This window comes from Physeter macrocephalus, chromosome 14 (assembly GCF_002837175.3).
Source record: "Physeter macrocephalus isolate SW-GA chromosome 14, ASM283717v5, whole genome shotgun sequence".
In the NCBI taxonomy this organism is placed as follows: Eukaryota; Metazoa; Chordata; class Mammalia; order Artiodactyla; family Physeteridae; genus Physeter; species Physeter macrocephalus.
Window position 1 is genome coordinate 86345918 of NC_041227.1, and position 7309 is coordinate 86353226.

Consider the following 7309-nt stretch of genomic DNA (forward strand, 5'->3'; position numbering starts at 1 on the left):
CCCGTGTCCCCTGCATCGGCAGGCGGACTCTCAACCACTGCGCCACCAGGGAAGCCCTAGATTTCTACTCTTAAGGGAAAAAAGATGGACCCAGAGCTAAGTTAAACTCAGTTACAGAAAAATAAGTTATATTCTGACTAGCTGAATCAAAGCATGAAATTATAAGTCTAAAGTTTATTGAATTTTAGATTACCATACGATTGTTAATTATTGTCATTATTACTACTTCCAATACTACTATTATTGCTAAATAAATTCAGGGTCTGTCTGAGCCTGAGCTGTGAGATCCATTTAGTCTACTTCTACCAGATTATGTACACCAAAAGCTGTCATAATTGGGTAGAAGGATACCGTAGAATATAATTCAAGTCATTACCCTTATACCTAGATTTATGGCGCTGTACTTCAGTCCTTTTCTACCAAAGGAATAATTCCAGATGAAGGGTTTATATCAGAGTTAGGCACCCCAGATACCATTTTTACAAGAAGAATCATCATTATATAACCATCAATAAGTTTGGAATATACATCAGGTGACGGAATTGCAAAAGACCCATTCTCTACCCACTCTCTGAACTTGTAGGTGATTTTAGAACCTGTTTATGTGTTTTTTTGCCTATCCATCTATCATCTACCCATCTACCCATTTATAGAACACATTCTATGTGCAACTGAATCCTGATTTCTGCCCTTGAAGAACTGTTAACAGTATGGCATGATATATGCAAGAGAAGAAACATAATTCAAGGATTAATTCATGACATTGTAAATCAACCGTACTTCAATTTTTTAAAAAAGGATAAATAATTAAAGGAACATAGAGAAAATAGAGAAGGGAATGTATACTGCTCAGAGCTTAGAGAGGGCTTCTGGGCAGGGAGCTATCAAATATATTTAGATCCTGACAGTGACAAGCTGACAAGGTGGGGGCGTATATAAAGACACAGAGATGTGAACAAGCTGTGGAGTTTGTGGGGAACTTCAAATAGTAGTGCTGGACTTCAAGGTGGTAGAAAAGAGGAAGAGGAGAGTGGAGCTATATGCAATTTAAAAAGTTCCAGAAAAGTTCAGAGAATCTGAACTGCAATGTCTAGATCATTAAGGCCTACTGAAGAGAATACTCAGACTTGTAGTTTGAACAAAGATCACGCTAAGAGCAGGAGAGAGGTTGGTCTGAAGGTGTGCTTTCTAGGTTGGCAGCCACCAGCCACGTGTGGTTAATGAGCACTTAAAACGTGGCTGAAAATGTAGCATTCTACTTAGTCTCCCTCACTGTATTCTGGCAGCATTCCAGACTGCAAGCACTTAACGTGGCTTGTTCCAATTGAGATGCGCTGTAAGTATAATCACACAAATGAGTGTTTGAAGCCTTGTAGAAAAAAAGGGAAAATATTTTATTAACAACTTTTTTAACATTGATTACATGTTAAAATGATAATATTTTGGATATACTAGGTTAAGTAAAATGTTACTAAAATATGTGATAAAATTATATACTACTAAAATATATAATTAAAATAAAATGCACTTCATTTTTACTTTTTTTGATGCAGCTACTAGAAAATTTAAGTTTGCATCTATGTCTTGCAGGGTGTTTCTATTGGATAGTGCCGGTCTAGAGTGCTGTCAGAATATAGTCAGGGAGACTAAGTAGAATGTTATTAATTCATTCATTCATTCATTCATTCAGCAAATATTTACTGAGTGCCTGCTCTGTCCAGGTACTGTTTTAGGCACTTGGGATACATCAGCAAACAAAACAGACAAGGATCCCTGTTCTTATAGAGCTTGCATCCAACAGATGGAGATAGACAGCAAAACATAAATATAATGAATAAGTAAATTATATAATTTGTTAGACAGGGGCAAATCCTATTGGGAAAAGATAAAGTAGAGCAGAATAAGGGGATCAGGAGTGGTGTGGGGTTGCAATTTAAAATGGGGTCATCAGGGTAGGATTCTTTGAGAAGGTGACATTTGAAGGAGATGAGGGAGGAAGCCTTCAGGGGATATTAGAGGGAAGAGCATCCCAGGGAGAGGAACAGCCAGTACAAAGGCCTGCAGTGTCTGAGCAAAGAGTAAAGAAGGGGTGAGGTTCGAGAGGAAGGCCGTGGGTTTGGGACAGTAGGAGATGAGGTCTGAGAGTTAACAGGGCAGGGTTGGGGAGGAGCCTCATTGTAATGAGGGCAATAGGGGCCATCTCAGGGTTTTAAGCAAAAAAGTGACATAACTATGCTTTAAATTGACCACTTCACTCTGGCTGCTCAGTTGATGACAGACTATTCAGGGGGCAAAAGTGGAAGCAGACAAACTAGTCAAATGGCATTGTAGCTACCCAAGTAAAAGATGTCAGTGGCTCCGATCAGGGTAGTAGCAGTGCAGGAGGTGCAATGGGATTCTGGGCATGTGTGTGCAGTCAGAGCCAACAGTGACTTTCTGATGGACCGGCTGTAGGTGGTGAGAGAAAGAGAGGCATGAGCAGAGTCAAGGGTGACCTCAACGATTTTGGCTGATAGGTGATGCAAGAGGACGTGGGTGAAGCAGGCTTGGGATGGGGGAGACACTTGAGAGTTCAGTTTATCGAAATAATCTGGGTAAGAAGTGTCTAAAATGGGGGACACAGCAAGAATAGTACCTCTGAGAGATACTTGGAAAACTTATAGAATGTATTAACGCTTAAATGTGGGAAGTGAGGGAAGGGGAGGAGGCTAAGATAACACTGCAGTTTCTGGGGTAGGTAACTGGGTAGATAGACGTATTATTCATTCAAGTAGAGAAGACAGAAGGCGAAGAAACAGACTGATGCCAGGACTCGGGAGGGTTCTCCACCGACTATGGCAGACAGAGCTGGATTCACCTCACGGTACAACCAGGCTTCTCCTTGTTAAACAGAGATTACCTAAAACAGGAAAACAGACTCCCTTCATTGTCTGCTCAAAGACCCAGGGTCTGTACAAGACAGAATACTGGGCACTGCTCTGTTGAGTGTCAGAGCACCTTTCCCATTGTGTGCTCCCCAGCAATCGTCCTTTGCACAGACTGACCAGCAATTCCCAGAGGATAAATGGGTAGGAGGTAGAACAGGGGCTGGTGGGGATACAGAATGTTCTGAGGGCACTGTTGTAGGTTGGGGGAGACAGGAAGAGGAAGAGCTGAGAGATGGTAAAAAAAAAAAAAAAACTGGTAGTACTGCATTCTGGGATTCTATCTTTGGCTGTTTTCTAGACGTTCAGAGATTGAGAGAACAAGAAAGGGATTGGGGCAAGAAGATGCTACCTTTCTCCGACAAAGGTATGCACCAGGTAAGCTGCTAGGGCCTGGACTGGGATCTGTGTACCTCAACCTGCTCTGAACTGTAGCTCTAAGAAGGGGGTTTGGCCATGACATTAATGAAAAGAGAGTAGCATCACAGATAATTGTCACATACGATTTGTTGACAAACATCGAGTTTGAACAGATCTCACCATGCCGGGAGGTAAACAAAGGAAAAAAAAGTCTTTATATAAATACAGGACAAAGAAAGGAAAAGCATCTAGAAGACTATGATGGGCAATGCAGCTCTGAAAACGACCCATTACTGGATCTAGAAAAGACATCAAAAAAGCTATTTGGTATCATCGGTAGAATGGTTTCTGTAATATAGTTGCAGAAAAATAGGCTGAAATAAAAAAGCAACGTTGGAAAGGGAAAAGGATGAGATGAGGAAGGTCTGTGGGGATATCGAAAATGTAATAGTGTAATTAAAGTCTTCACTGGAGGCATAAGAAGCAGAAGCAATATTGCCCACGATTAGATTAGTATTGTTGAGGATAAACTTGAAAAGCTCTCCTAGAATGTAGAGGAGAAGGCCAAAGGGATGGAAAGCAATGAGGGAGCAGATAATAGATATGGAGCACAAGGAACCCATCTAGTTCATCATTGCTCCCGGAGGAGAGGCCCGGCCAGATGCGCAAAAGCTGATAACAGAAGAAAAATTTCCTGAGCAGAAGAAATTCTACGTGTGTAGATTGCAAGGGCTCATTGCATCCCGCTACATGAACTGAAATCCTCCAGATACATTACATCTATGAATCACGAAACTGAAGTAGGGAGAAAGGGCAAGTCAGAAGGAGGAAGTTCAATAGAGCTATTCCAAAGGCAGAGCTCTGAGAAAGTGACAGTAAACGAAAGGCTTAGAAATCTAGAGGAACATGTGATGCCCAAGCATTAAATTGATTACAGTTTTAGTTTAATTGTGCAAATGCATGAAATTTCATTGCCTTAATGAGAGGCTGGCTCTGCGGCTGGTAAGCAGAGCACAAAAAGGGGCCATTGAGGGACCAGCAATATTTGATGGGCATGAGCAGGGCAGAGAAGGTGCTAGAGTTGTCCCCAGCTCTCAAGGGAAGGATAGTAAATTAATTGAAATAGATTCGTTCCATTTGGAAGAGTAAGCAGAAAAACAGAACAAGGACAGGGCAATAGGGGCCTTCTTCTGACGGCCAACTACTTAGGAACATTTGAGGGAATGCATGATATGAGACAGGATTTGTTTAAGAAATTCGATTCCAACGGCTCTTTGACAGATTACATTGTAAGACACAAGAAACAAAAGAAAATTGGTATAACCCTGCAACCATTTCTCCCAGCCGTTCATCTCTGGGTTTTGCTGATGAAAGGACTGTGGGTTGGAGAGGAAAAGAAAATAGAGGAAAAGGAAGAGGTGATAAACAGAAAGAGAGAAGAGGAGATTCAGGGGATTCCCGTACCAGTGAGAGGAGGAGCCAAACTGCAGCTGGGGATGTGCACTTCCACTGGAGAACTTGGCTGGGCTTCCAGTGAGGCAGGAAAGACAGGGCCGGGCCTTAGGCAGAGGGCAATGTCACCTCCTTGTTTTGCTTTTTAATGAGGCCATGGTGCATGGAGGAATGGCATCTAAAACAGAAACTGTGTAGCATCTGAACGAGAAACTCTGACCGTGAAAACTGCAGAGCATGCGCAATAAAAATGCACAGGTTGCTGATGACTCTGTATGACCTTCCACGTGTGGCGCTTGACTAGTAAGGGGGAATTTAAAGGAAAACAGCTCTTAGAGGGCATGTATTGTGGCTTCAGGAGACGAATGGGCAGGACCGGGAGTTGATGCAAACTGGTGCCATCCAGGCCACACTTCAACCCTCCCCCAGTGAATACTCCATCCCTAATCAAAAAGACCCCACCCCTTCACAGGGCTAAAAATAGGATAGGAGGAGGATCAAAAAACCCTGTGGCGGGCCCCTCACTGTGAGGATGCCGGAACTCTTGAGTGTGTAACTTTCACCTCTGCACTGAATAAACCGCTTCTTTGCTCTCTTCGCTCCTCAGCGTGTGTGTGTGTTTTTTCCTTTGTGTTCTGCGTTCCTCGCCCAAACTCTTTTGGATGAGTTCAGCGAGAACCTGGACCTCTGATAAAGCTTTTTGGGTACCACCGGCACCGTTCTGATGGCACCGAGGCCTCTGGAGAACAGTGTGTGGTCTTCAGACCGTGATTGTGGCCCTCCGGTCCTCTGGAAAGGGGCCGCGCCCACTACCTCGGAGCCCCCCGCAGGCAGGAGGGCTGGAAGGGCGTCGCTCACCTGGGCGGAGGTGCTGTGGACCTTCAGCAGCCCGCTCTCCAGCCGCTCCATCTTGGACTTGAGCTCCCTTCTCTTCCTGCACAGCAGGCTCTGGTAGAGTCTGATGAACTCCAGGAATGATTTGGGGGTTGTGTAGTTGTAGCGCCGCTCATTGCTCAGATAGGACTGGGAGGTGTGGTTGACACTTGTGTGGACAAAAGCCATGAACTTGCTAATCGATGGCTTGACCGTGGGCTAGAATCAAAGGGCAGGGAATAAAGAGGTCATCTGGCGATGAAGACGGCAGGTGACTGCCCACCCGGCTTGTTGTTTCACCACATGGAAAGCTATGCTCCAACAACCTGGAGTTGCCGGATGTGGGGTTCCTTGTATCCAGAGGTGGAGAGGAGCTTGAGGGGTGTCTCCTTTGCCCTCTCACCTCAATGTCCTCCGTGTTCTGCAGGAAGCGGAAGCTGACGGACTCCAGGGCTTGCTGCGGCCACTCGTGGAACCAGTCGATGGCTGTGCAGTTCACGATGGCGGGGAACTTCCTGCTGCGGACCCTCAGCTTGGTCCCCACCGGGGAGAAACAGAGAGTCACCTGAGAAGGCAGAAGGGTGGGGAGAACCAAGAAGGTATCCAAGATGTACTTACAGAGAGACAGACATGGCCTTGGATTCTTTATTTCCCAGGAAATTGGGATGCATATCAACAGAGACAAAAATCTGTAAATGCTAGGCAGCCTTTCCAGCCAAGGGATTAGAAATGCTGGGACTTCAGGAGGCAAGAGGGAGGCCACTGCCCTTGAAGCACGTGAGAAGGGCATCCTTGCACAGGTGCTCAGGCTGAGAAGGGCCTTGCACCCTCGGCACTCACTCCCAAGACAATCAGTAAGTACAGCTTATTGTGTCCAAAATATCCATAGAGGCTCCCACGGACCATATCTGGTCCCGTCTACCCCGGGCAGAGAACCATTGTACCTTCAGTTGTCGTTGGACCCGCTCTATAAAGAACTTCCAGCAGTTCTCTCTGTTGTCGACAAGACCTTGGCTCTTGACTTCGCTCCTCACATTGCTTATGATGTTTTCAGCCTCATCATCAGAGTAGAGATCTGGGATCTCTCCTGGGAAGAATCGGAGCACAGATACTTAATTATTATTTTTTACCAGATTGGCAAAGTTCTGAAAGTTAGATAAACTAGTGTATTAATGAGGCAGTATATAATGGAAATAATCTTTAAAAATCTCAACTAAATACATAAAAATAAATATATGATGGACCAATTAGAGTGTATCTTGGAAACGCAAGGATGGTTAAATATTAGAAAAATCTATGAGAATAATTCACTACATTAATGGATTAAAGAAGTAAAATGATATGACCATCAAAACAGTTGCATAAAATTTCTGAAAATTTAGTTTGAGATTTCTTTTAACCAGATCATAGGTATCTGTCGCAGACCCAAAGCAAACATCATATCTGTTTACCGATGAAATACTAAAATATTCTCTTGAATTAAGAACAAGACAAGCATGACTGCTATTCATGTTTTCTATTCAACATTATACAGATATCCTAGGCTAACAAGTCAAGGAAAAGAAATAAAATTTATATGGATAGTTAAGGAAATAATAAAACTGTTATCATCAAAATCTAATTTTCTAAATAGGAAGTCTAAGAGAATATACACATAAACAATCAGAACTCGTAAGTGTGTTAAACAACAAGATTGCTGG

General features: G+C 43.6%; 1 protein-coding gene across 1 annotated transcript in view; it reads right to left on the reverse strand.

Annotated features, from left to right (window-relative positions):
- DNAH9 (dynein axonemal heavy chain 9) overlaps positions 1–7309 on the reverse strand; it is a 304796-nt gene that overhangs the window by 97758 nt on the left and 199729 nt on the right. The window contains exons 46-48 of the mRNA XM_024127927.3: positions 6554–6696; positions 6013–6174; positions 5595–5828 (exon numbers count right to left, since the gene is read on the reverse strand). Coding sequence (XP_023983695.1) covers positions 5595–5828; positions 6013–6174; positions 6554–6696 — 539 coding nt within the window. The remainder of the gene's footprint in view (positions 1–5594; positions 5829–6012; positions 6175–6553; positions 6697–7309) is intronic.